The sequence below is a fragment of the Balaenoptera borealis genome (assembly GCF_965194805.1).
Source record: "Balaenoptera borealis genome assembly, chromosome: 16".
Taxonomy (NCBI): Eukaryota; Metazoa; Chordata; class Mammalia; order Artiodactyla; family Balaenopteridae; genus Balaenoptera; species Balaenoptera borealis.
In genome coordinates this window covers 75,315,926-75,342,813 of record NC_138872.1, presented here as the reverse complement: position 1 = coordinate 75,342,813, position 26,888 = coordinate 75,315,926, and the positions used below count along the sequence as shown (strand labels likewise).

The 26,888-nt window shown below is 41.2% G+C and overlaps 1 protein-coding gene across 2 annotated transcripts in view; it reads left to right on the top strand.

Annotated features, from left to right (window-relative positions):
• The window catches only part of GALNT17 (polypeptide N-acetylgalactosaminyltransferase 17), a 467,376-nt gene that overhangs the window by 151,756 nt on the left and 288,732 nt on the right, over positions 1–26,888 (top strand). For both annotated transcript variants that reach the window (XM_082358584.1, XM_082358585.1), the window contains exon 2: positions 20,544–20,727. In XM_082358584.1, the coding sequence (XP_082214710.1) occupies positions 20,544–20,727 (184 nt within the window). The remainder of the gene's footprint in view (positions 1–20,543; positions 20,728–26,888) is intronic.

The window sequence follows — 26,888 nt, the reverse complement described above, 5'->3', positions numbered from 1 at the left end:
GGAGGTGGGCTTTTGGAATTAAATAGGATTAGATGGGATCATGGGTTGGGTCCCCATGATGGAATTAATAACCTATAGGAAGAGGAGAAGACAAACACAGTTTGCTCCTTCTCCATCATGTGAGGACACAGCAAGGAGGTGGCTGTTTGCAGGCCCTGACCAAGAACCCAGTTTGCTGGTACCTTAATCTTGAACTTCCCAGCCTCCAGAATTCTGATAAGTAAATGTCTGTTGTTTAAGCCACTTGATCTTTACTATTTTGTTATAGTAGCTCGAACAGACTAAGACATCAGGGAAAATTTGAAAACATGGTCTTATAAAGATGATTGAAGGGTCTGGAAAAAAGAAAAAATGAGGACAGATCATGAAAATGTCTTGAAATATTTGAAAAGTACATGGAAGTGTAATTATTTGCATGATAGACGTAGAAGAGATAAATAAGACCGCTGGGTAGAAGAAACCAAACTACACATTTAAAAAAAAATTCAATTGATTTAAACCAGAAGACAAAAACAAAAACAGTTTACTTATTTTTCCCACCCCCTACCCTTTGTCTCTGGCAACCACCAGACTGTTCTCTGTATCTATGAGCTTGGTATGTATGTATGCACGTATGGATGTATGTTTAGGTTTCACATATAAGAGAGATCATACGGTATTTGTCATTCTCCGTCAGACTTATTTCACTTATCATAATGCCCTCAAGGTCCATACGTGTTGTCGTAAATGGCAAGATTTCATTCTTTTTGTTATGGCTAATATCCCATTGTATTTATACCTATCTATCTATCTATCTATCTATCTATCTATCTATCTATCTCACAGTTTCTTTATCCATTCATTCATTGATGGACACTTACATTGTTTCCATATCTTGGCTATTGGAAATAATGCTGCAAAGAACATGAGGGTGCAGTTATCTTTTCAAGGTATTCATTTTCTTCGGATAGATACCCAGAAATGGAATTGCCAAATCATATGGTAGTTCTATTTTTAATTATTTGGAGGAATTTCCATACTATTTTCTGTAGTTGGCTGCACCAATTTACATTCCCACCAACACTGAACATGGGTTCCCTTTTCTCCACATCATTGCCAACACTTGTTATTTCTAGTCTTTTTGATAACAGCCATTATAACAGGTGTGAGGTGATATCTCATTGTGGTTTTGATTTGCATTTCCCTGATGACAAATGATGTAGAACATCTTTTCATGTATCTGTTGGCCATCTGAATGTCCTCTTTGGAAATATATATTGATATATTTGAATCCTCTGCTCATTTTTAAAATCAGGTTGTTTGTTTTCTTAGCTACTGAGTTATATGAGTTCTTTATATATTCTGGATTTTAGCCCCTTATTTGATACATGATTTGCAAATATTTCTTCTCATTCGGTAGGTTGTCCTTCATTTTGTTGATGGTTTCCTTTTCCGTATAGAAGCTTTTTAGTTTGATGTAGTCCTACTTGTTATTTTTGCTTTTGTTGCTTTTGCTTTTGGTGTCAGATTAAAAAAATCATTAAGACCTATGTCAAGGATGTCACTGGCTATGTTTTCTTCTAGGAGTTTTATGGTTTCAGATCTTATATTCAAGTCTTTAATCCATTTTGAGTTAATTTTTGTGTATGGTGTAAGATAGTGGTCCAGTTTGTTTTTTAATTAATTAATTAATTATTTTTTGCATGTGGCTGTCCAATTTTCCCAAAACCATTTATTGAAAAGACTGTCCTTTCCCCATTGTATATTCTTGGCTTCTTTGTCATAAATTAATTGACCATGTATGTGTGGGTTTATTTCTGGGCTCTCTGTTCTGTTTCATTGGTCTGTGTGTTGGTTTTTATGCTAATACCATACAGTTTTAATTACTATATCTTTGTAATATAGTTTGAAATGTTACTCTCTTCCTTTGTGGTTTGGTGACTTTCTGTAGTGGTATGCTTATATTCCTTTATCTTTTGTCTAGTTACTATAGTTTTTTGCTTTGTGATACTGTGAAGCTTACATATAGCAATTTATGTCTATAATAGTCTATTTTAAGTTGATAACTTATGTTTGATCCCATTGTAAAGATCAACATTATTACTATCTCCCCACCATGTTTTATATTTTTGATGTCACACTTTACGTCTTTTTATATTGTATATCTCTTAATAATTATTGTAATATAGTTATGTTTAGTTCTTTTTTCTTTTAACTTTCATACTAATTTTATGTAATTAATCCACTACTTTTACTATATATTTACCTTTCCAGTGAGATTTATTTTTTCATAAGTATTCTTGTTATTAACTAATGACCTTTTTTTTCAACTTAAAGAAGTCCCTTTAACATTTCTTGTGAGGCCAGTTTAGTGGTGATGAACTCTTTTAGCTTTTACTGGTCTGGAAAACTCTTTATCTCTCCTTCACTTCTGAATGATAACTTTGCTGGGCAGAGTATTTGGGTTGGAAGTTTGTTCTTTCAGCACCTTGAATGTATCATGCCACTCCTTTCTGGACTGCAAAGTTTCTTCTGAAAAATCTGCTGATAGTCTTATGGGGGTTCTCTTGTACATAAAAAGTAGCACCTAAAAAGCTACTTTTAATATTCTCTCCTTGTCTTTAACTTTTGACATTTTAATTATAATGTTTTTTGGTGTGAGTCTTTTTGGGTTCCTCTTATTTGGAACTCTCTGGGCTTCCTGGATCTCGATGTCAGTTTCCTTCTCCAGACAAGGGAAGTTTTTGGCTATCATTTCTTCAAGTAAGATTTCTGCCCCTTTCTCTCTCTCTTCTTCTGGGAGTTTTATAATGCAAATGTTAGTTCTTTTCATGTTGTCCCATAAGTTCCTTAAGCTGTCTTCACTTTTTTTCTTTTTCCTTTTTTTTTCTTTTCTTTTTGCTTCTCTGATTGAGTTCCACATTCCACTACCTTGTCTTTGAGTTGACTAATCCTTTCTTCTGCTTCATGTTGTCTGTTGTGGAATCCCTCTAGTGTATTTTTCAGTTCAGTTATTTTATTCTTCAGCTCTGTGACTTCTCTTTGGCACTTTCTTATATTTTCCATCTCTTTGCTTTAGTTCTCATTGTGTTCATTCATTCTTCTCCCCAGTTCGGTGACCTTCTTTATGACCATCACTTTGAACCCTTTATCAGGTAAATTACTTATTTCCATTTCATTAAGGTTTCTTCTGAGGTTTTATCTTGTTCTTTCATTTGAAGTGTATTCCTGTGTTTCTTCATTTTGCTTGACTCTCTGTGTAGGTTTCTATACAGTAAATGAAACAACCACCTCTCCCAGTCTTGAAGGCGTGGTCTTGTGTAGGAGATGAACCTTGTCATTCAGCCCTGCCTAAGCTCTTATCTCTTAAACCTCTGTGCTTGTCCAAGCAGCCTGTTATATTTTTAATAGCTCCCAGTAATAGAGGATGCACCAAGACCTGTCAGTGTCCCAAAGGGGAGCACCTCAGTACCTAGATTCAGACTGACTAGAAGCCAGATCCTCAGGGATCAGCTTTTAAAAGTATGCAAATATGTACAGTCCTGTGGGACTGAAAGCATAAACCCTGATAGCCACCAGAGCCAGGTGGTCTGGAGGTGTCCCCTGGTGGCAGTTACAGAAACTGGGGCTCCAGATGAGTGTATAAGCTCTCTTCTGGGTGATACCGGTGAGCTGGCTAAAGCCAGCTGTTATTCAGCCAGCTTTCAGCCAGCAAGGCAGAGGGAGAGCACCAAGATGGCGTCCACAGCCTACATTCCTTGAGACCACATCCCTAGGCCACTAAATGTGTGCAATCCTGAAGCCTGCCCCTCAGGTTGAAGCTCCAGGACCGGCAAAGCAGACTCCTTCTCAGAAATACTGGGGGGTGTGCCTCAGTCTGCTGTCTGTGCAGTGGCCTGGGATGGTAGCCTGCCAAGAACCTTCTCTCTGATTCCATAGTCTGTGGGACCCAGTAATGCAATACCCCTTGCCCCCTGCCACCAAAGGTAGGCACTCATGGGATACCCCCTGGGTGGCAACTGCAAAAACTAGGGCACCAGACATAGAAACCAGGGAGCCAGAGGCTTGTAAAACCCCCCTTCAGGAAACACTGGCACTCTAGAGCACAGCAGAGTATGAGTATGAAGATAGCTGCTCTCTGAAGTCTCTAGAAGGGATTGCAACCAGCCCTTAGACGCATGTTTAATTAGAACCCTTCCCCTAGGCCACAGTCATGATAATTAGCTAATAGGCCTCCTTCACGGAGAGACTGATTGCTTGGGTCTGTTGCCTGTTACTGCACCCATGGGGTGGTAGCTGTTTAAGAGCTCTTTCTTCATTGTTTACAGCTCTGGAGGACCCATAAGCATAAGCCCCACTGGCCTCCAGAGCCAGCCGATCAAGTGACATCCCCTAGATGGCAGCCACAAAAATCGGGGCACCAGAGGTAGGTAAAAGCACTCTTCTGGTAGATACTGGTGCTCTAGAGCAGAGGGAGGGTACAAAGATGGAGCCTCCAGTCTCAGTCCCTGGAGAGTGTTCTAACAACCTCCTAGATGTGTATTAAACTAGACGCCTACCCCTCAAACCAACGCTTTCACATAAACGGTTGAGCCTCCTTCACTTCAGGTCTAGGTGCGATCCATCAGCTGCCTCTTCGCTGGTCCCTGGGATGGGCGAGTCTGAGCTCATGAGCCTTTGCGAGCGGATTCTCGATTGCTTCAGTTTTGTGGGTTTCAGGACACGAGCCCTGTTGGTTTTCAAAGTTAGATGGTTGAGGGCTCCTCTTTCAAGTGTGTGTCTTAAAGGTTGGGATGCCTGATGTGGTGTTCGAACCCTTTGTTCCTCAGGGAGAAGCTCTGGGTTTTGAGTTCCCTACTGATTGTGGGTCACTGTGCCAGGGATGGGGTTTATGGTGTGCCAGCCTCTCCTACCTGCTTCAATGTGGTTTTCTCCTTGTTTGCGCGATGTGTAGTTGTTATTCAGCCAGCTTTCAGGTTTTTTAAAGAGGAAATTGTTCCATATGTAGCTGTAGACTCAGTGTGTCCATGGAAGGAGGTGAGCTCAGGATCTTCCTATGTTGCCATCTTGAACTGGAACTCCAAGTTAAACATTTTTGAAATTTTATCTAGTTGAGCTGTAAACCAGGAATGCCCTGCTCTGCAAGGTGGTGAGTTCATTATTCCTGGAGGAACACAGTACAAGCTGGGGGGCCATCTCTCTGGAATTCCTGCACTTGATGGGGCAGGGTGCTGGGGCAGTTGATCTCTCTTTCCTTCCAACTCAAGATTGTGAGTTGGAACCCAAGTGTACTATTTGCCGTAGACTTAGAGAATGCTTTACTCAGTTCTCTTCCCCGAGGAAGCAACTGATGTACTTGAACTCTTATGCCTTCATTGAAGATATTAAGACTAACATAACCTGTGGACATCATGTCTGGGAAGCACTGAGGATACAGGGCAGAAAATGTCAAAATCAGCATAATTATGCAGATGTCAACAAAAGTCAAGATCATCATACTAATATATGAACTGGGGAATCAATAATGATTTGACATGAGTTCATGAAGCAGTGTTTACCCATTTCTGACATGTCTCCAGGAAATTTCTGTATCAACACTAGCACGTGGTAATATATTTGGTCAGCCCATCTTACCGTGCACGTACTCATTCATTTATTCACTCGTGTTGCTCATGCATCCATTCCTTCATGTGTACAACATGTATGAGGTGCTTACTATGAGCGAGGCTATCTGTAAGACACAGAGATGTCATCCTGTTTGCAAGAAGCCTGTGTCCTTGTGAGTGAACAGTCAAGGACACCCATAATAGGATAGAAGCAAGGCTGTGGTTGAGATTTCTACCAAGGAGCGGCATCTGACTTTCTGGGTTGGGTGGGTTGGGTACTGCTCAGGATCTGCAGTGTTGTGTTGAGTAGCAAGGATGACTGACAGAGGCGCTGAGAGGCAGTGGCGGCTTAGAAGCATCAGAAGAGGGTGGGGTAGCTAAAAGGATGCAACAGAGAGGGAGGTGGAGGACGAGACTGGGCAGGGAGTCAGCCTGAGTGAGTGGCTTTGTCTATTACATGACAATTTTTGGATTTTTTTAGGCAGCAGGAATGCACTAATGAATTTTAAGCTTAGGGGTCAGATGTGCATGTTAGAAAGCTCACTTTGCAGGACACAGTGTTAGGAGTTGACCACAATAACTCAAGGAAGAGATGACTTGCATTTGAATCTGGGTGGCGGCAGAAGGGATGGAGGGGAGGAACAGAGTCCAAAGGTGTGAGAACTAGCAGCAGGAGTCATTTGAGTAATGAATTTGAAATATTATAGTTAGATAGATAAAGTGGATATATATTACATAGCACAATTTATATAGTTAACACGTATGTTTAACATTAATATTATATATATATGTAATAAAGTGCTTAGTATAATGCTTTGTATCTAATGAGCATTTGTCAGTAAAACTAACATTTGTATCCAAAAATGGTGCTTCCACTCTCTCTTTTGGCAGTATTTCCGGACAAGCTTTTCTGTTCCATTGATCCACCTGTCATTTCTTGTTTCATTATCTCACTATCTTGTTTTAAAGTAATTTTTTTTGGAGTATAGTAGATTTACAATGTTGTGTTAGTTTCAAGTGTACAGCAAAGTGAATCAGTTATACATGTACATATATCTACTGTGTTTTTGGATTCTATTCCCACATAGGTCATTACAGAGTATTGAATAGAGTTCCCGGTGCTATAGAGCAGGTTCTTATTAGTTATCTCTTTTATATATAGTAGTGGGTATATGTCAGTCCCAATCTCCTAATTTATCCCTCCCCCACTTTCCCCCTTGGTAACCATAAGTTTGTTTTCTACATCTGGGATTCTATTTCTGTTTTGTAAATAAGTTCATTTGTACCAGTTTTTTAGATTCCACATATCATGCGATATCATATGATATTTGTCTCTGTCTGACTTACTTCACTCAGTATGACAATCTCTAGGTCCATCCATGTCGCTGCAAATGGCATTATTTCGTTCTTTTTTAAATGGCTGAGTAATATTCCATTGTACGTATGTACTCACTACCTTAATAATTAGAGCTTTTCAGTGTGTTTTCCTAGCTGATAGGTTAAATCCCTTCCTGGCTCTTCTTCACACATTCCTCTCTGTCTCTGTGATCATGCTGGCTTCCTCGGGAAGGCCCCCTCACTCTCCCAGGTGTACATGGAATTCCGGGAATAAGCCTGGAATTACTGCTCACTATTAAGCTTATGGCTGTGACTTCCTGAGTGTATCAGTAAGTTTTATCAGCTTCCAAATGCTTTAACATCGTGTGGGATCTCCCTGGGAATCTGTGACTTTCAGGAGGCGTTGGGGCCTCTGTAGAGACCCCCCCAACACACGCTTTCCCAATGGAAGAAGGCCACGCGACATGCTGGGCTCTTTGGGTGTGTGTGTGTGTGTTTGTGTGTGTCTATGCGTGTGTGTGTTGTGTGTGTCTGGGTTGGTGGGTGTGGTTTCCCCCACACTAGGCTGTGGCTGCCAAGATCATGAGGAGCTTTATGAGTTGACAAGGCACCAGACTGCATTTTGTTTCTGTCTCTATGCTGGAGTTTGTGCATCTGTTGTGAGTTGCGTCCCTGTTTCTGAAAGAATAATTGCTGGTTATCTGTAAACTCATCAGTTTAAACTGTAACCCTGGAGAAAATGATGTCCTTAGTTGCATGCAGGGAGGTGGGAAGGTAGCTGGGAGCTGATTTACAACCTTGGCTCTTTATTTTTGCTGCCACTATGAAGCCTTTGTAGCTTGGGCCAAACCGAAGACAGAAGTGGGCAGAGTGATTTATTCTTGCTGAGCGGTTATCAAACCAGGACACCTCGGGACTCCTGGGCTCAGTGTAAGATAGATGAAGCTGCTCCCTCATCCACATGAGGTGTCCTGCAGAAATTCGGTGTTGACTCAACTGCACTAGAAGGGAATTTCTAAAATTTCAGAGGTGGAGGTTATTTTTATTAATTAATATTTGGAAAATTGGGTGGCTATCTGAGAAAAGAATGTATAGTTTAGAGCATCTATGCTCTAACCTCTCTGCATCTATGTAAAATTTCCTCCCAGTCACCATAGCACTTTTTTTTTTAAACATCTTTATTGGAGTATAATTGCTTTACAATGGTGTGTTAGTTTCTGCTTTATAACAAAGTGAATCAGTTCTATATATACATATGTCCCCATATCTCTTCCCTCTTGCGTCTCCCTCCCTCCCACCCTCCCTAACCATAGCACTTTAATTAGTATTGCTTTATTTCTTAATATCAGATAGGGCCCCCTCCCTCAGTTTTCTTCTTTTAGAAAAATATCTAAGTTTTATCACCTCTGTGTTCTTCTAGGTTAATTTTAGAACCTTTTGTTATGTTTCAGAAAAAAAAATCCATTTGGAATTACATTAAACCTGTACATTAAAAAGAAATAATTGTATCTTCGTAACATTCCATCTTCTAATTAAGAAACATGTCTCCCTCTGCCAGTTTATGTATGTCTCATTTTATCCATTTAGTAAAATTTTATAATTTTCCTCCTATTGGTTAAAGTTATGTCTAAGTGTACTGTCATAGTTGTTGCTTTTACAAATAGAAATTTTTTTACATTTGATACTGTGGTTGGTTATAGCCAGAATACAAAACACTGCCCTGGAAGCACCTAATGTCACTGGCATGGCCATCTCCAAGGTCACCAGGGCCCTTTTCACTGCCAAAGCAAATGGCCCTTTTCAGGCTTGATTTCCCTGTGGCATTCATCAGTGTGGACTCTCTTTTTCTTTATGAATATACATGTACTATAATAGGTAGTGGTAATCCCTCTTCTCTTCTCCTAGTAGATGTTTTTCTCATGGGTATTTAATTTTCTTTCTCAACATCACTTTATAATAGATGGCTCCAAGTTCAATCTTCAGATCTTATCCCTACTCATCCATATATACTCAACCGTTTTTAAGACCTTTCTATGGGTCAGGCACTGGGGTGACCACATCCCTGCCATTAAGTACCTAGACGTGGAACCATGGGAGAAGCCTTCCTATGGGACAGGTAAGATGCTGTATCTGTCAGGATCCCAGCAGGAAACAAATGGCACACTCAGAAGGGGTGATTAAAGGGATTTTAGCAAAACATCTACAAAGGTTTGGGCAGAGTTAAGGGAAATCAGCAATGAATGACCAGGCATGGTGAATTACTCCAAGGCTAGGAACAGAGGAGGAAGCAGTTGCCATGCCAACACCTAAAGGGGCAGGAAGAGGGAGAGGTTAACAGAACACGGGATTAGCTCTAAGCCTAGGCTAACCGTAGGAGATACCTGCCTGAACACAACTGTGCCATAGTAGAATGCAGCCTCTACCAAACCGCACCTGGTCGGGAGGGAGCTGGGGGATAAATACCCCAACCTCTCTCTCTTCTTGTCTGTCAGTCTCCTCAAGGCAGCTCCTGTTGGTTGAGCCCAACCCAAAGCCAGAAGGCAGGGGAACCCTTGATGCTGTCTAGATAGGTCTGTCTCCTGGGGCATGAAGCAGAGAAAAAGGGTGGTGGAGAGAAACATGAAGAATATTCAGTAAAGGTGCTATGGGATGGCTGACCTCAATTTGTTCTTCCTTCTTCCTTACCTTCAACTTCTTGCCAATAGCATGCCTTGGCTCTGCAGTCTTCAGCTACAGTAACTCAAGAGGCAGCGCCTCTTGAGGGAGAAGAAAGCAATGCTGAGTCCTCTCAGGCCTGGGGCCAAGCAGCCACCCCATTCTCTTCCCTCTTTCCCTCCTTCTTCTCTTTGCCAATTGCAACTTCCATGCCTACACGTTCATATCAGTCTGCAGCGGCTACAGTTGCTTGTGGCCAAAAAGCAAAGGGCACTTTCAGAAAAGAAGGTTCCCTGGGTGCATGGAGTCATCCCAACTTGTCCCAATGGCATCTTTTCCCAGCTAAGTAAGGACCAGCTTGAGTCTTGTTGGTGAACGTGAACTTTTATTTATTGTTGCCAACAGTTTCTGGGACCTGCTAAGTAAGCACATTAAAATGCAAGTGAAAATTTTTGCTGCTTTGTTGAACCTTTCTGGCAGATTCAATTGGGAGGAAAATGGGAACACATGGACCACAAAATATATAATTCATAGTTGTCACATTGCACTCTGAGGAATGATCTTTTTTGAGGCTGCTAAGTGGGTGCCTTTCACGATGGAAGAAATAATGCCACAGAAAGGGAAAAAAAAAATCTCACTTGGGAGGTGGCATTCCCCATGTGTCCTTGGTAGGATTAGCCTGCATTCCTAGACTTAATTCCTATGCCATTTGGTAATAAATTCCCTCCGTGGCCCCTCTGCTTGCATTGGAAAATCTGCCCATGAGAGAGAGCATGCTGGGCAAACCCAGCTGAGATGCATTTTAGCTCCGAGGTGGCATTTAATGGCCTGGGATTGGAAGCTATCTATTTAGACTGGACAAAAGAAATGCTGTATCGTCAAGGGGAGAACAAGGTGTGCACAGAGGAAATAAGAGGGAGAATCAGATGTTTTCCACCGAAGCTGCTGAGTTAAGTTGAAGGTCAATCCTGCTCCATTTGGGCAGTCTCTCCTCTTGACCCTTGGGCTCCATGCTGGCAAGAAAACTGCAGAAGGGTGAGTTTCTGGCTTTCGAGAAGAGGCTGCAGATATTGGGGAGGGAAAAGGGAAACCCAGGGTGAATGACCAAAAGCAGACAAAACGAGGAGAAAAACCCACTGTCAGTAGTCTCTTTATCATCTTCTAAAATTATGTAATATTTCACACATCATATATATCACATATGTGTCAGGTAATAATTATGTAATGAATACTAGCCGTGTCTCCCTCCCAGCTTTACAATGGAGCGTTACCAGGATCTTGAGGTCCTTTGGGTGTCCTTTTCCCGTCATAATGCTCTTTTTTACTGCTATTTATAGTTTCAGTACATAGATTTTTATTTCTAAACTATATTTTGATTACTTTTTGAAACTTTGTATAAATGGAATTCTATGCATTTTTAAAACATCTTTATTGAAGTATAATTGCTTTACAATGATGTGTTAGTTTCTACTGTGTAACAAAGTGAATCAACTATACATATACATATATCTCCATATCCCCTCCCTCTTGCGTCTCCCTCCCACCCTCCCTGTCCCACCCCTCTAGGTGGTCACAAAGCACTGAGCTGATCTCCCTGTGCTATGCGGCTGCTTCCCACTAGCTGTCTATTTTACATTTGATAGTATATATAAGTCCATGCCACTCTCTCACTTCATCCCAGCTTACCCTTCCCCCTCCCCGTGTCCTCAAATCCATTTTCTATATCTGCATCTTTATTCCTGTCCTGCCCCTAGGTTGATTGACTATTTCCTTTCCCATATTAGGGAAGTCTTCAACTGTAATCTCTTCAAATATTTTCTCAGTCCCTTTTTCTTTCTCTTCTACAGCTGGGACCCTTATAATTCGAATGTTGGTGCGTTTAATGTTGTCCCAGAGGTCTCTGAGACTGTCCTCAATTCTTTTCATTCTTTTTTCTTTATTCTGCTCTACAGTAGTTATTTCCACTATTTTATCTTCCAGGTCACTTATCCGTTCTTCTGCCTCAATTATTCTGCTACTGATTCCTTCTAGAGAATTTTTAATTTCATTTATTGTGTTGTTCATCGTTTGTTTGCTCTTTAGTTCTTCTAGGTCTTTGTTAAACGTTTCTTGTATTGTCTCCATTCTATTTCCAAGATTTTGGATCATCTTTACTATCATTATTCTGAATTCTTTTTCAGGTAGACTGCCTATTTCCTCTTCATTTCTTTGGTCTGGTGGGTTTTTACCTTGCTCCTTCATCTGCTGTGTGTTTCTCTGTCTTCTCATTTTGCTTAACTTACTGTGTTTGAGGACTCCTTTTCGCAAGCTGCCTCCAGTTGTTCCCATTGTTTTTGGTGTCTGCCCCCAGTGGCTAAGGTTGGTTCAGTGGGTTGTGTAGGCTTCCTGGTGGAGGGTACTAGTGCCTGTGTTCTGGTGGATGAGGCTGGATCTTGTCTTTCTGGTGGGCAGGACCACGTCTGGTGGTGTGTTTTGGGGTGTCTGTGACCTTATGATTTTAGGCAGCCTCTCTGCTAATGGGTGAGGTTGTGTTCCTGTCTTGCTAGTTGTTTGGGATAGGGTGTCCAGCACTGTAGCTTGCTGGTCATTGAGTGGAGCTGGGTCTTAGCATTGAGTTGGAAATCTCTGGGAGAGCTTTCACCGTTTGATGTTACGTGAGGCCAGGAGGTCTCTGGTGGACCAATGTCCTGAACTCAGCTCTCCCACCTCAGAGGCTCAGGCCTGACACCCGGCCAGAGCACCAAAGCCCTGTCAGCCACATGGCTCAGAAGAAAATGGAGGGAAAAAAAAGAACGAACAAAAGAAAAAAAAATAATAAAGTTATTAAAATAGAAAAAAGTTACTAAAAATAAAAAAATTAAAAAGTAATAAAAAGAAAGAAAGAGAGAAAGAAAGAAAGAGCAACCAAACCAAAAACAAATCCACAAATGATAACAAGCACTAAAAACTATACTAAAAAAAAAAACAACAAAAAAACCCCAGATAGAACCCTAGGACAAATGGCAAAAGCAAAGCTATACAGACAAAATCACACTAAGAAGCATACACATACACACTCACAAAAAGAGAAAAAGGAAAAAAAAATGTATATATATATATAAAAGGAAGAGAGCAACCAAATCAATAAACAAATCTACTAGTGATAATAAGCTCTAAATACTAAACTAAAATAAACATAAAACCAGAAACCAGTCAGTCGCATACAGCAAACCCCAAATCTACAGTTGCTCCCAAAGTCCACCGCCTCAATGTGTGATGATTCGTTGTCTCTTCAGGTCTTCCACAGATGCAGGCACATCAGGTTGATTGTGGAGATTTAATCCGCTGCTCCTGAAGCTGCTGGGAGAGATTTCCATTTCTCTTCTTTGTTCGCACAGCTCCCAGGGTTCAGCTTTGGATTTGGACCCGCCTCTGCGTGTAGGTCACCTGAGGGCGTCTGTTCTTAGCTCACACAGGACGGGGTTAAAGGAGCAGCTGCTTCGGGGGCTCTGGCTCACTCAGGCCGGGGGGAGGGAGGGGTACGGAGGAGGCGGGGCGAGCCTGCGGCGGCAGAGGCGTCGTGACGTTGCACCAGCCTGAGGCGCGTCGTGTGTTCTCCTGGGGAAGTTGTCCCTGGATCACGGGACCCTGGCAGTGGCGAGCTGCACCGGCTCCCAGGAGGGGTGGTGTGGAGAGTGACCTGTGCTCGCACACAGGCTTCTTGGTGGTGGCAGCAGCAGCCTTAGCGTCTCATGCCCGTCTCTGGGGTCCACGCTGATAGCCGCGGCTCGCACCTGTCTCTGGAGCTCGTTTAGGCGGTGCTCTGAATCTCCTCTCCTCGCGCACCCCGAAACAATGGTCTCTTGCCTCTTCGGCAGTTCCAGACCTTTTCCCGGACTCCCTCCCGGCTAGCTGTGGCGCACTAGCCCCTTCAGGCTGTGTTAACACCGCCAACCCCAGTCCTCTCCCTGGGATCCGACCAAAGCCCGAGCCTCAGCTCCCAGCCCCCGCCCGCCCCCGCGGGTGAGCAGACAAGCCTCTCGGGCTGGTGAGTGCTGGTCGGCACTGATCCTCTGTGTGGGAATCTCTCCGCTTTGCCCTCTGCACCCCTGTTGCTGCGCTCTCCTCCGTGGCTCCGAAGCTTCCCCCCAGCCAACCCCCATCTCTGCCAGTGAAGGGGCTTCCTAGTGTGTGGAAACTTTTCCTCCTTCACAGCTCCGTCCCAGAGGTGCAGGTCCTGTCCCTATTCTTTTTTCTCTGTTTTTCCTTTTTTCTTTTGCCCTACCCAGGTACGTGGGGAGTTGTTTGCCTTTTGGGAAGTCTGAGGTCTTCTTCCAGCATTCAGTAGGTGTTCTGTAGGAGTTGTTCCACATGTAGATGTAGTTTTGATGTATTTGTGGGGAGGAAGGTGATCTCCACATCTTACTCGTCTGCCATCTTGAAGGCGCCCCTCAATTCTATGCAGTTTTGATGCTCGCTCTTTACATGAAGTCTATGAGATTTATCTGTTTATCTGCAAGTCATTCATTCTCATTGCTGTATAGTATTCCTTTTTAATGAGTCTATTACCATTTATTTACCATTATTCATTGTATTTTGGACACTGGATTCTTCCTTCCTACAAAATTTCCTGGGCAGAATATTTGTGTATATGTTGGGAGCTGGGTGGAATGTCTTATTCTGTCTCCATTACTTTGGAATGGTCAAATAATTAATCCTTCTAAGCCTCCATTTTTTCATCTCTAAAGTGATCATGGTAATATCTACCCTGCCTGCCTAAGAGAAAAATGGATACAAAAGCATTTTAAAAATTTAAAGCCTAAACAACAGTCAACAGTGGGTGGAGAGAGAGTGGTCAAGTGGATTTATGAAGACAGCAGAAAGTTTAAGCACTTGGTTGGTATTGAGATGTTTCTCCATCCCTTTAAGTCTTCCTTCCTTGAAGTCTTGAGCTTCAAATGAAGCTTCAATGAGAGAACATGCATGCAGAGTACAGAAGTAGTAAGTCCTAAAGTATGCAACTCCTACGGTAGGTATGGTGGAAGCATAAGAGGGCGTGTGGTCAGAGAACACTTCCTGAGCATTGTCTGTCTTTGTTCTTGCCACTCAACATCTTGGCTCTCCCACTCCTTACAATGGCTGTGGTCCCCTCCAAACTGATAGCTGCCAGGGTTCATGTTTTGGGCCTCCTCTACCTTCTGAACTTCCATGCCCAAGTGTTTCAGCTCCCCACTGGATATATGATCCTATCTGAACGTCCCATGAGTGCTCCATATACCACATGTAGAGACTAGAATGCATCTTCTCGAACTTTCTTCTGTGTGCCCTGTTTTGTGAGTGATATTGCCACTCAGTCCTCTCGCTGGAAACCCCAAGCTCACTCACTTCTTCCTTCTCTCTCACCCTAACCCGTGTCTGTCTCCTGCCTTGTGATGATATCTCTTAAATGTTTCTCAAATCTCTCCTCTCTTTTTGATCACCACCACTCATACCTTAACATGATGCCCCTTCTATCCTGGTCTGGGCTGCTGCAACAGCTCCAGAACTAGTCCCCTTATCTGTCACAGAGACCAGGTTTTATATCCTCCCTTGTATCTCTAACTATATCCAGAACTCAGGTCTCATCTTCCTTTAACAGCTGCAGAACCTTAACAAAGTTACCACGTTCTCAGATTCAGTGTCCTCATTTGTCATATAGAGATCATTGTCATACCTTCCTCATGAGGTTTTCAAAAGATTAGATGAAACAGTGATAGAATATATGTAAAGCACTTAGCCGGGTGCTTCCCAGCACACAACAGATGCTCAGTAAATGGTAGTTGGCCTTACTGTTAGTGCCTGGGGTCTGTCCTTGTGCTATCTACCTTCTAGGCAAAAATTGTAAATTGTGCCTCAGATCATGTTACTTTCCTTCTCCATGCTTTAGGTACCTTGTCACTTACAGATAAAATGTAACCTCAAGGGAACCAAGGCTGCATAATGAATTTTGTGGGCCCTAAGCACTTTGGCCTTCACAGAAAAACAATAAAACAATTTAAAAAAGAGTATTAAAAATTTTATTTGATAACTGTGTCTTTCTGATTTAAAAGAAATTTAAACATCTTCCTGAACCCTCCAAAACAGTGGGGGACCTAGGCACTGTGTTTACTGTGATGAATAGATAAGTCCTCCCTGAAGGGACCATGTACCTTCTGTCTCTCTCTCTCTCTTTTGATCCCCAGTCTTGCTGAGGTTATTTCCTCCCACCCATCTTTTTTTCTTTTAGTTTCTCTCTCTCTCCTCCCTCCCTGTTTCTCTTTAGTTTCTCTTTCCTCCCTCCCTCCCTCCCTCCCTCCCTCCCTTCATTCCTTCCTTTCTTCCTTCCTTCCTCTCTCTCTCCATCCCTCCCTGTTACTCCTTTCTTCCTTGATGTCTTTCTTTTGTGTCATTAGTTTTTGTTCTTTTGTTTATTATTGCTTTCTTTGGGCTTCCTGTCTCTTTTTTCTAATTCCTTGGGTTAGATGCTTACCTTATTAATTATCAGTTCTTCCTTTCCCCCCCTTAATATATGCATTTATATAGTTACTTCCAAGTATTGCATTAGCATGATCCTACAAGTTTTGAGATGTACTGTTTCATGTTCTGTTAGTTTCATGTAACTTCTAATGGCAGTATGATTAATTATTTGACCCACATTTGTTTTAGAAGTCTTTTAAAACTGCCCAAATGTGTGAATCCTTTGTGGTATTTTTATTGTTGGCTTCTGTTTTTTATTGCTTTATGTTCAGAGATGATCTGTAAGCTAGGTTGAGACTTGTTTGTGGCCTGTCAATTGTTTAAAAGTTCCATATACTGTTGTGGAGAATATACGATTATTAGAAAGTCAGGTGCAACGTCCATTAGATCAAACATCTTAATTTTGTTGTTCAGTTCTACCGTATCTTTGCTAAATTTTTGTCCTTATCTGTTCAGTACTGAGAGATATGTTAATATTTCCCACTATGTTTGTGGATTTGTTAATTTCTTCTTGTAATGTGGTCCATTTTTGCTTTATGTAATTTGAAGCTATGTTGTTAGGTGCTTGGTAGTTTGTAATTCCTAAGAGCTTCCAGTGGATTGTTACTTTTATCATTATGTAACGACCTTCTTCATCCCCCTAAGGCTGTTTGCCCTAAAGTCTGTTTTTATCTGATGTTTATAGAGCGATTCCAGCTTTCTTTTGGTTAGTATTGTCATGGTCTATATTTTCTTTATCCAATTCCACTCTGTTTTTTTGATATGGATTGTATTCATTTTGTGTAGTTACTATAACCAATTACCATAATCTTGATGGCTTAAAACAACAGAAATTTTTTCTCTCACAGTTGGAGGCTAGAATTCTGAAATCAAGATGTTGGCCAAGCCATGCTTTCTCTGAAGGGTCTAGGAGGTAATCCTCCCTTTCCTCTTCCTAGCTTCTGGGAGTTGTTAGCAATCCTGGGCATTGCTTGGCTTGCAGCTGTATCCTTCAGTATCTGTTGTCAGATGACCTTCTTCCCTCTGTGTATCTGTGTTTCTATCTCAAAATTTTTCTCATATGAGTACACCAGTTATATTAATTTGACTACATATGCAAAACCCCGATTTCCAAATAAAGTCATACTCATAGGTTCGGAGTAGACAGGGGGCCACTGATCAGCTCAGTACCTTCCTAATTAGAAATTATGAAACATTTAAGGCATACAAAATGTCTCGTATTCTGTGCACGTTTGAGCTCCAAAATGCCAGCCTTTAGTTAATGAGCAATGCATCCTCACCCCATCCCAGCAGATAGAGTCTCAACTCTGATTATAACTTACCTCTGGGCGTTTCCTTTAAGTTCTTGCAAGCTCAGCTATGCTTTTACAATATTAAAAAAGTTTTCATTCAGAATTTCTAGGTAGTTTATTGGAAAGTTTTCCTGTTGTTTTAGCCTTCCATCTTGCTGGAAATAGAATTGTCTATCATAAGTGGGTTTTTAAAAATAGCTTTATTGAGATTTTTTTCACATGATATCATTCATCCACTGAAAGTGTACAATTTAGTGGTTTTTAGTATATTCACAAAGTTGTGCAAACATCACCACACTCTATTTCTAGAACATTTCCATCACCCAAAAAGACACTCGAAAAAAAAAAAAAAAAAAAAGACACTCGATACACATTAGCAGTCACTCCCCATTCCCTCCCCAAATACCCACCACCCTAAGCAGATACAGATCTACTTTCTATCTCTATAGATGTGCCTATTCTGTGCATTTCAGGTAAACAGAACCATACAGTATGTGGTCTTTCCTGTCCAGCATTATTTACTCGGCATGTTTTCAAGGTTCACTCATGTTGTATATATCACTGGAGACAGTCTCTGACTTACAGTGGTTCGATTTATGATTTTTTTGACTTTATGATGGTACAAAAGTGATTAGCATTCAATAGAAACCATACTTTGAATTTTGATCTTTTCCTGGGGCAGCAATATGCAGGACGGTACTGTCTTATGATTCTGGGCAGTGGCAGCGAACCACAGCACCCAGTCAGTCATGTAACATGAAGGTAAACAACCAACACATTTACAACCATTTTGTACCCATGCAACCATTCTGTTTTACACTTTCAGTACAGTATTCAATAAATTACATGAGATATTCAACAGTCTTTATTATAAAACATGCTTTGTGTTAGAATGAGTTTGCCCAACTGTAGGTAAGTGTTCTGAGCACATTTAAGGGAGGCTAGGCTAAGCTATGATGTTTGGTAGGTTAGATGTGGTTTTTTTTTTTTTTAATTAATTAATTTATTTATTTTTGGCTGTGTTGGGTCTTCGTTGCTGCGCGTGGGCTTTCTCTAGTTGCGGTGAGCGGGGGCTACTCTACGTCGCGGTGCGCGGACTTCTCACTGCGGTGGCTTCTCTTGTTGCAGAGCACGGGCTCTAGGTGCGCGGGCTTCAGTAGTTGTGGCACGCGGACCCAGTAGTTGTGGCGTGTGGGCTCCAGAGTGCAGGCTCAGTAGTTGTGGCGCACAGGCTTAGTTGCTCCGCGGCATGTGGGATCTTCCCAGACCAGGGCTGGAACCCGTGTCCCCTGCGTTGGCAGGCGGATTCTTAACCACTGCACCACCGGGGAAGTCCAGGTTAGATGTTTTAAATGCATTTTCAACTTATGATATTTTCAACTTATGATGGGTTTATTGGGATGTAACTCTTTTGTAAGTTGAGGAAGATCTGTACTTTTTTAAAAAGATAGTTTTTTATTGCCAAATAATATCACATTGTGTGGATGTACCACATTTTGTTTTATTCACTTATCAGTTGATAGACACAGCTAATATGAATAATGCTTCTATGAACATTTGTGTACAAGTTTTCAAGTGGGCATATCTTTTCATTTCTCTAGGGTAAAAAATGGAACTGCTGGATCATATGGTAAAACTACGCTTAGCATTTTGAAGAACTGCCAAAGTATTTTCCAAAGTAGCTGCACCATTGTGCATTCCCACTAGTAATGTCCTATCGGGAGTGATTTTAAAATCCAACACAGGTGTCTGTACTTGACCTGGGATGAGTCCTTACAGATTTTGGAGCACAGTGAAGGTGATGTTATTGGAATGGTTGGTGCACGGAGATGTGGCATGAGAGATTAAAGACCAGGAAGCAGGTCACTTCCTGTGACCAGGAAGTGTTGGAGTAATCCAGTTCTCAGTTGATGGTTCCTCTGTTGGGCTGGTGGGGGGCAGAAAAGATGTCAGGGTTCCTGAAGAACACCATGGACGGTGGAAATGATTCTCAGGTAGAAAAATGATGTTCACTTGAGACCAATCCTGAGATGCTTGCTGAACCTTTCCTTTTTGATTTTGTATCACAGAAAATAAATTTTTATTTTCAGAGAAGCAGGAAAGGGAATACAGGTCTTGCCATTATGGGGTGGAGGACCATCCTGTGACTGGAGCAGATTTACTGGCCTTTGACTTACTTGAGGATGCCTTCCTGGGAGGTTATGGTCCTCCTAGGCTTTGTGGTGTGCCCGCCGTGAAAGCTGAGGATGCTTTTTACATCTCTGGTCCATGGTCTTCCTGCCAGTGGCAGGAAGTGGGGTGTGTGTGTGTGCACACGCCTGAGGGTGAACAGGGTAGCTTGAGCATTTGCAATAGCAAAAGAGAATGAGAGCCCTTAACAGCAAAAGTTTTCAAGCCGAGAAGTAAAACCTCCCATAACTGTAGGATTTAAAAATTACCCATCAAGCTGTTTATCGTTTAATGGAACAATAGGTATAAAGCTGCCACCATCCTGGGAACGTGCAATTGCTCAATGAGGCTTGTTACAGAGGCCTTCTACTCTACTTGGCACTATTATCACCCTTATGGGTTTGTCTTCTCTGTGATTTATTCTCAAACATTTTGTATTTCCTTTTGCCATTTAAATGAGATTTAAATAAAACCATTAGGTATAGAACGGTGGCAGATGGCTACACACTTTAAACTCATGATAAAATCAATCTGTATATTATTCTCTGTTCAAATGAAGCAAAAACACCTGCGGTCTGGAAGTTCCTTATTACTGCCTTTTCTGTGTTGTACTGGTCATCTCCTGGAATATCTAACCTTGTGGTAATTGATCATGAAGAAAGGAAATCAGGCAGGGATGACAGCCCCAGTTCTGTCCCATTTTGTGTGTCTTTCTCGGTCCACATGTCCCCTGCTTTTGGCAGTCTCTCCCTTTTATAGACCGCCCCTGCCATCCACCCCAGTTCCCAAAAGGAGGGAGAGGGAGGCTCTTCATGGGTGACCAGCCTTAACCCCACATCTCACAGTTGCTCTGACCTTCCTCTCAATTGAAATGTGTTCAGGGCATATTCCGATATCAATAAATTGAGAACGTAATTTTTTCTGTGACAGGTGATGTTAAAATTTCCACTGAAGCTATATCTGAGCCTGAGTGGCATATCCCGGTATGGTGGTTTTCAAATAATTCTTTTTCTCCCCCTCCTTTTTCTAGGTTTATCGAAATCCCTTGGGCTCATTGAAGGTTATGGTGGGCGGGGCAAAGGGGGCCTTCCTGCTACCCTTTCCCCGGCTGAAGAAGAGAAAGCCAAGGGACCCCATGAGAAGTATGGCTACAATTCCTACCTCAGTGAAAAAATTTCACTGGATCGTTCCATTCCGGATTATCGTCCCACCAAGTAAGTTCTGATTCAGTCATTCAGAGGAGCTTGCTTTATCAGATGGTTGGGCGTAGACCCATGTCTGTGACATTTTCTTGTGTGACTTGTAACTAGTGGAGGGGCTTTTATCTTGTCTCCTCCATAATCAATAAATAGTACTATTGATTATGAAAATAAATAGAGCTAAATAAGAATTTTTGATTTTTATAAAATAATACAGAAGCATAGAGATAATAATACAGAAGCATAGAGAAAGGTCCGTGATACAAAAAATTTTTAAGTAAAAATTTAAAAATCAACATGATCTCATTACCTAGAGGTGGTAATACTGGTAAAATACTAGTATTTTGTCTTTGAGTCTATTTTCTATGCATATTATGAGCATATGATGTGTTTCATTTATCCTTTTTTTCATTTATTATTTCATGAGCATTTTCTGGTGTTATTAGTGATGATCATTATTTTCATTGTTAGAAATTTAGATTATTTCCAATTTTTCATTATTCTAAATAATACTTTGATGAATATCTCCCCACTCAAATCTTTATGTATATTGATTTGATATTTACTTTCTTAATCCACACTTCTAAAGGTGTAATCCTTAGATCACATTGTAGGAATACTTTTGGAGGCTCTAGATACATATAGTGATATTTTCCTCCAGAAAGTTTATAGAAATTTCTGCTCCTATTGGAATTTTACTAGACCCTTCCCAAACTGGGTACTAGTACTTAAATAATGCTTTTCCCAGCTGGTAGGTGAAAGAGTACATCCTGTGATTGTTTCAACTTACAATTTTTGTTTGAGATTCTTACCTTTGAAACAGTTTGTTTGCGTCTTGGTTGGTTTATGAGAGGCCTTTGTTCTGTGCTCTCAGATTTAAGAATTATTTGTTTTCTCCTTGTGAAAGAGAGAAGAGAGATTGGTGGGAAAATCAAGATGCTGGGGGAAAACATCCTATTTTCTAGGCAGTAGTCCTCCTTGGCTTGTCAAAGAGATGTTTCATCTTCTGTTAGATTTGTGGTGTCTCTCTTTCTTTCATTTGCAATGTGCCCTTGCTTAGAGTAGATTATTTCTTTTTCAAATGGATTTTGTACAAATCAGTTAAGTATCCTGGTTACTGAGAAAAATAGATTCAAGATAAAGAAAATTATCTTAAATGGATTTAAAATTGCAGCATTAGCTGAGAAACCTGTTAAATCTCTCTCTCTGCCTAATAAGCATATATTCATCTTGAATCACTAGGAAAACATACATCACCCCTGTTGGAAGCTATTTTGTGTTCCTGGACTTTTGCTCTCAAAAACATCTGGCTGTTTTCATTTCCTGGTGCTCTCTGATTAGCCTTTCTTATTTGGATGTTGGCAAATAAACAGAGCTGTAATTTTTGTAGTCCTGTGAGAATGAAGATCCTTCCAGCATGGAGCTTAGTGGAAATGGGTCAGTTGAACAATATCAGTGAGCACGTACTATGTACCAGATGGTTTTCCCCACACTAGAGGCAGAACGTTGGATAAGATAGTCCTTGCCTACATACTTCTTGTCTAGGGAGGGAGACAGATGTGCAAGCAGATCAATCCAGCACATTGTGGTCTATGTGGGTATGTCAGGCCAGAGGCATACACAGTATGTACAGGGAGGATCTGGGAAGGCTTCCTGCTTGAGATGATGCATAAGCTTAATCTTGAAGGCCCATTAAGGGTTAGAAAATTAAAGAGAGGAGACAGGTAAAGACAAGTAGGAAGGGCAATAGCAAGAGCAGAGCTGGGGATGCAGATAAAAACATGGCACGCCCAGGGAGGAATACACAGCTCTCTAGTGCTCTATAGTGCAGCATGGTGGCTTGAACATACCAGGGGTCCCCAACCCCCGGGGCCGCGGACCAGTACCGGTCTGTGGCCTGTTAGGAACCTGGCCACACAGCAGGAGGTGAGCGGTGGACGAGTGAGTGAAGCTTCATCTGCCGCTTCCCATCGCTCGCATTACTGCCTGAACCATCTCCTTCCCCCCCAACCCCGCGCCCATGGAAAAATTGTCTTCCAGGAAACCGGTCCCTGGTGCCAAAAAGTTTGGGGACCACTGGAATACACCACTTAGATTTCGTCCCTCCGGAAACTTTACTAAGATGATAGTAAAGGACTACAGAGGATGACAGCCTATAAGGGACAAAAACAGGTTAGGCTCCCACAGCAGGGAAGAAACACCCACAAAGTTTTGGAAGATGGAAAGAGGATGGATGAATGGTAACTGACATAGCAAACTGGATGAGGCTGAGACCCAACCTTCTACATATGATGGGAAGTGGTGGGAAAGACAGAAGACTATAGCCTAGTCACACCTCAGAACCCCAGAGACTCAGGAATTGGAGGTTCTGGGTACCTCTGATGGCTGGGAGGTAGATTTGAATAGAAGGATTATAGCTGTGTCCCCAGATCCTTTCTTCAACTTTACAGAGCCAGAGACTGCCCTTCCCTACCTGCTGGAACATGGGAGGTTTATTCCCTGGAGAAGGTGAACTCTGGGCTTTAGTTCATAAGATGACAGAGGATAGGGCTGTGTACTAAGTGGGGACACCCTTGGCCTCATTACCTCTCCAAGCTTTCACACTCCTGTAGTCCAGATTTGGAAGAATCCACTCTAAGGAAGCCATCCAACCTAAGAGAAATGCCAGTAGATCTGATAGGTCCCCCGCATCCCCGAAGTGTCTGGGTTCTACTCATTAAACATTAGTAAGGCTCATCCATCTACACAGAGCTGTCTTACTCTAAAATAAGAAAGGAGAACCAGGATCCCTAGACATTTCAGGAGAATCTCTATTATAAAGGGCCTTAGCAACAAGAAGAAGAACAATAGAAAACGCATTTGGAGGAAACAGACATGCTTTAAAACTATAATTAATGTCTTAGTTCATGGAATGTTTTGTTTTATTCACAAAATAAGAATCAAGTGCTATGTTAAAAAGTGATAATCAGAGAATGAACAAGAGATCTTGGAAGTTAAGAATAAGACAGAAATAAATAGTTCAATGAAAGGTTAGATAAATAAATTATTGTGGTGATCACTTCAAAATATATACAAATATCGAATCATTATGTTATATACCTGAAACTAATACCAGGTTATATAGCCACTGTGCTGTACAATACATCCTCATGGCTTATTTTATAACCGGAGTTTGTACCTGTTGACTCACTTCATCCATCCCCACCCCCTCCTCACCTCTGGCAACTGTGATCTGTTCTGTCAATGAACTTGGGTTGGTTTGTTTGTTTTTTAAGAGTCTGCGTATAAGTGAGATCTTACAGTATTTGTTTCTCTGACTTCCTTCACTTAGCATAATGCCCTCAAAGTCTATTCATGTCATTGCAATTGGCAAGATTTCATTCTTTTTATGGCTGACTCATATCTATGTGTATCACATTCTCTTTATCCATTCATCCATTTGTGTACACTTAGTTTGTTTCCATATTGTGCCTAGTGTAAATAATGCTGCAGTGAACATGGGGAGGGTGAATATATCTTTGTGAATTAGTGTTTTTGTTGTTTTTTAATATAAATACCCAGAAGTGGAATTGCTAGATCATATGGTAGTTCTATTTTCAATTTTTTTGAGAAACCTCCACATTGATTTCCATAGTGGCTGCACCAATTTACATATCTAGCAACAGTGCAAAAGGGCTCCCTTTTCTCCACATCCTCGCCAACACTTGCTTTTTCTAGTCTTTTTGTTAATAGCCATTCTAACAGGTGTGAGGTGATATCTCATTTTTTTTTTTTTGGCTGTATTGGGTCTTCGTTGCTGCGCGCGGACTTTCTCTAGTTGCTGTGAGCGGGGGCTGCTCTTTGTTGCGGTGCACGGGCTTCTCATTGCGGTGGCTTCTCTTGTTGTGGAGCGCAGGCTCAGTAGTTGTAGCGCACGGGCTCAGTTGCTCCACAGCGTGTGCGATCTTCCCAGAGCAGGGCTCGAACCCGTGTCCCCTGCATGGGCAGGCGGATTCTTAACCACTGCGCCACCAGGGAAGTCCCTCTCATTGTTTTTTATTTACATTTGCCTGATGATTAGTCATGTTGAGCATCTTTTCATGTACCTGTTGCCCATCTGTATATCTTCTTTGGGAAAGTATCTATTCAGATCCTCTGCCCATTTTTAAATCAGATTGTATGGGGTTTTTTTGCTGTTGAGTTATATTAATTCTTTATATATTTTAGATATTAATCTCTCATCAGATTTATGATTTGCAAATACTTTCTCCCATTCAGTAGGTCGTCTCTTCATTTTGTTGATGGTTTTCTTTGCTGTGAAGAAACGAATTTAGTCCCCCTTATTTATTTTTGCTTTTGTTGTCTTTGCAAACAAAAAAATTTTTTACCATTCTTTCAGAAAGTTTGGAACTGAATTAGTGATGGGCACACACACACACACACACAAAGCTTGTGAAAAAGGAAAGCAATTATTAGCACAGAAAAAAACCAAAAGTTCCTCAAGAAAGGAATTGCCATTCCATATATTCTGTGGCTGAGCTGTGAACAATATAATCATACAAATATTGAATAGGTGTTAAACCACAAATTATGGTATAACTCTGTTGGAAGAAAGAAGAGGCAAAATGTGTATGTGAGGTGTGGGTAGTATAAGAATATTAAATCTTTATGGTCAGAAACAGAAAATCAATTGAAAATATCTAAAATTTAAACATCAGGAATTGCAGCATAATGATTGTTATTTAGAAACATTGAGAGTACAGAAATGGGATAAGACTGTATATGTTTTGTTTTAATAAAATAAAAGTTTAATTACGCCATAAATGTAAATCTACACCAAAAAATTAAGTGCAAGGTAGAAGGGTGAAAGTATAATAGAAGAAAGAGTTGGAGAGCTGGATTGAATGATGTGACCACCTCTGCCTTTTTAGATTTTTCTGGCAGCTATATGGAGGATGAATTTGAAGGTGAAATTAAAGATGAACTTGAGAGTTTGCCCACAGGTCATACGTGGTAACCAGAGGTAGCGTTATAAATTCTGGGCTCCACAGCCAAAGGTACCAAATTAACCTTGGTTAATTGCAAATTCATCCTTGCCGCCAAAGAAGGGCAAGGGCCTTGCCTGTAGAAGCTGCTCCTCTGATATTTGAGCCCAGGGGATAGGAAGGGAGGCAGCTGTCTGGGGCCAGAGCACTTTCTTTCCTCCCCATGCAGCCCAAGCCCAGGAGAAATTATCCCCCCACGGGCAAGATCTTGCTTGTGCCACTGCCCGAAAGCTCTCTTGAGTTTAGAGAACTGAAATTGGCTAATTTCATTGCAATTTTATACAGAACCTCAAGTTGCTTTAACTCTCATTGGTTTATTATTACACTACTCTTGACAGAGTTGTTTCTTTTATAAATATGAATGAATTTGGGGGTAATAGTGGGATTAACCATTTGTTGGTCACATTTCATGCAAATGGATTCCAAAATGTTTTCTGTTTTATTTTAATTCTGTGATTTTTTTTGTTTTTCTTCCCCTGGACAGATATTTTAAATTTGTATGAACCCCCAACTGTCAATCTTTCCATCTTCATTTCTTCATTGCTTTAAAGCAGAGAAAGAGTACTTATAAATATTCTACTCTGTTTTGTGTTCCTTTTCCATGACTCTATGTTTCACTCCTCCATCCATCCGGAGCTTATTTTGGAATATGGTACAAGATATGTATCTTTTGTTTCAAATGTCTGTACTTTTTTTTTTTTTTTTCAAAGCAGCTTTTTCAAAATGATTTTGGAAATAACGCTTCTCTTTCTCTTATTTGGAGCTGTTAAATGGAATATATTTTGTACTTTTTATACATAAGTGGGCTTATTTTCTAGACTCTGTGCTATTTCTTTGGTCTGGTTTTTTTTCATTTTCTTCTCTTTCCTTTCTTTCTTTTTTTTTTTTTTTTTAAATCATGGAAAATGATTTTTGACTGAAGTCCCCAGTCTGCCAGACACTGTGCTAAAGGCATGGTGAGGAACAAGGCACATCTTGGCCCCCTAAGAAATCAAAGCAAGTGGGAGAGGCAGGTGGGGCTTTGCAATCCTTTGACTTGTGTTCAGAGGACCTTAGAAACTAAGATAAGGGGATGTGCACTTCTGGGAGAGTCAGAGGGCAGTGCAGAGGTGCCCTTGATCTTAATGGTGAAGACAGAACATTGGAGAGAGT